General features: G+C 42.0%; 1 protein-coding gene across 1 annotated transcript in view; it reads left to right on the top strand.

The window, feature by feature from the left end:
- The first annotated feature begins 1,239 nt into the window (after positions 1–1,239).
- Positions 1,240–2,696, top strand: part of psip1a (PC4 and SFRS1 interacting protein 1a) — a 15,168-nt gene continuing 13,711 nt past the window's right edge. The window contains exons 1-3 of the mRNA XM_037690040.1: positions 1,240–1,251; positions 1,503–1,586; positions 2,368–2,444. Of these exons, the coding sequence (XP_037545968.1) occupies positions 1,512–1,586; positions 2,368–2,444 (152 nt within the window). The 5' untranslated portion in view covers positions 1,240–1,251; positions 1,503–1,511. The remainder of the gene's footprint in view (positions 1,252–1,502; positions 1,587–2,367; positions 2,445–2,696) is intronic.

Genomic DNA, 2,696 nt, shown 5'->3' with positions numbered 1-2,696 from the left:
GGCTATATATTGCGTAGGGCAAGCTGTTTGCACATTTATGTTGTTTGTTTATTGTCATATGCATGTTAACACAAGGTCAACAATACGGTACAGCAATGCAATGAAATGTTCAGGAGAAGAACAGATTAATTTATTCACTCATGCACTATTTTTGCACAACTGCAATTGCATTGCAATGCAGATATGTTCTGTTTTTAGTTTTCTACACCTCCTTACAACCTAGCTGTTTTTTTAATTACTTTTTCTTTTAATTACCATTTTATTTTCATTTGTTTAAACAAAGTGTACACATCCTTTATGATTGTCTATTGTTGTCTACTCTTGTCCTCACTCTGATAAAATCAGGTCGCTAAATGAGTCCCAGAGGCTCAACTGGGTTAACCTGTAGAAATAAAGGTTGCATTAATTAGTTGCACTAGTTCAACAGACTTAAAACACTTGAAACTTTTTGGCAACTAGTGATGTGTTTGCCCATCTAGATGAAGCAGAAGTCGTACTAGTCAACATCTTTGGTTAGAGGCGCATCATTAGCTGAGTGGCTGATTTTTAATGCATTAATGGACAACACCAAAATAGTTGACAATGTTGCACAAGTTAACTAGTAGGCATCAAAAACCCTTACAAGTTAACTACACAAAATAAATGCAATGCACTTTATGCATTTTTGTCCTTGTGCAGTTAAAAATGGTCAACTAGTTAACTAGAGTTCCAAAAAGTTTTGGTACTAGTCAAGTGATGACCTTACTGTAATTAGCTTTCTCTTAGCTTTGCTCTCTTGGTGACCAAAGCTTTTACTCTGCTCTACTAGGTAACTAGAAGTTAATTAAAAAGTGCATTTGGCTAACTAGGCTTTTTTTTTTTGGGGGGGGGGGGGTAAGTAGTTAATTGTACATGAAAATGACGCGTGAAATCAAAGATCACGAATAAATACACTAACGGCTCGCCTTAAGGCTTTCTATATTTATTTTCAGACACAACCCTCTTCTTTTATACACGATCTTTGAAGCGGCAAGCCCATCTCGAACAGTTGCTCATCCGGACGTCGTAAACATCGACTGTAAATTGCCAAGTATTTGACATGTTCTCTGTCGTGTCTTAAAGCTTTTCTTCTAATCGCTTTCTTTAAATTTTATGAATGCTGGGCGCATGTTTTTTTAAAACAACCCCCCTTTTCTGCCGCCCGAATGGTTCAGTCCGACGTCCTGCGCGGGAGCGGAAAAACGTGCTACGCTCAGTGTGCGGAAAGAAGAGGTGTGTTGTGCTAAATTAATGATGGATTTACCAAACCGCCTGTTATTCTCTGCCTTTTCACAAGTTGTACATGAAGTTTGAGTGAAACTGCTGGTGTGTCCTCTTGTTGAGCTGCGGGACTAGCTAAAATGTCTGCTGATGCTCAACGTCGTGAACTTTCACTTTAGGAAAACTGAAGCGTGTGCCCGCTTTTAACGTGTTTCACAGACGCGCGTGCCCAGCTAACGTCACGTTAACTGTTTTGTCATCAGCGCGTCATCATGGCTCGAGAAGACTGGAAGCCCGGGGATCTGATTTTTGCCAAAATGAAGGGATATCCTCACTGGCCTGCGCGAGTAAGTCTTTTAAAATTACTTTTATTTTATTGATTTATTCCTTTGCCTGCCCGAGTAAGTGCGAAGCTGAATTAAAAACAAAACACGGACTAAACCGGAAACGACCGAATCAGCGTGCGCGACTGCGCGTTCACAACAACCGTTACGGCGGGGCAGGATTTGCGCATGCGCCGATGCGAATGGCTCCTGTTTAAAGAACATTTCATGCAGATTTCCTTTAATTCCACGCATTTAGAGCATGTTTCGCACCAGGTCTGTGTAAATTCAGCTGTGGGTTTTAAAGACATTTCAACTTTACTGCACTTTAAGGCAGCGTCACTGACAAGGGGGCGTTCACCTTCCGGACAAATTGAGGTCGCCGATTGGTCATCTGCTGACACGCCTACTGGATTGATTGACAGGTCGGAAAAAAGAAAAAGAGCGAGCGCTGGCAGCCTCAGCTGCAGCGGTGTTCTGTGTTTATCTGTTGTTAATAAAAAGATCTAAAAATAAATAAACAGGGAGCGCTGGCCCTGCAGCCCACACATCAGACCAGCCCACCAGGAAATCTCCAGACGCTCCTGCAGCCACGCTGGACCTGACTTTAATTTGCTTTAGATGAAATGTTGCCGTTTTTGTACATTCACTTTAAACAGGAGACGTGCACAACAGTGCAAATCCAGCCCAGCTGTAAAGGCTGCTGTGATCGAACATCTGGATTTGAGCGACAGTAAAGTTTACTGCAGCAAACATGCAGGAAAAACACAGATTATTTTTTTAATCTGCTTCCTTTCTTTTCCAGATCGATGAAGTTCCCGATGGTGCAGTGAAACCATCCAACATCAAGTATCCTATTTTCTTCTTTGGCACCCACGAAACGTCAGTAGCAGAACCGTCTCCGTCCTGTTTTACTCTGAAAGGTCCACCTCGCTCCACACGTGTGGCAGGAAAACACGTGTGGCAGAAGAAACACGTGTGGCAGGAAAACACGTTTTGAGTTTACGTTCAGTTTTCAGAGCAACGTTTGTAGAAACAGAAACTTAGAAAACGTTTCGTGTTCTTGTTGTTTCTGTGGCTACAAGAACAGCGACTGCAGTCCGAGTATAATCCAGGTGTATTTTATAGTTTCTA

This window comes from Nematolebias whitei, chromosome 16 (genome assembly GCF_014905685.2).
Source record: "Nematolebias whitei isolate Nwh7 chromosome 16, NemWhi1, whole genome shotgun sequence".
In the NCBI taxonomy this organism is placed as follows: Eukaryota; Metazoa; Chordata; class Actinopteri; order Cyprinodontiformes; family Rivulidae; genus Nematolebias; species Nematolebias whitei.
Note: the sequence above shows the minus strand (reverse complement) of the source record. Positions and strands in the feature narration are given on the sequence as shown.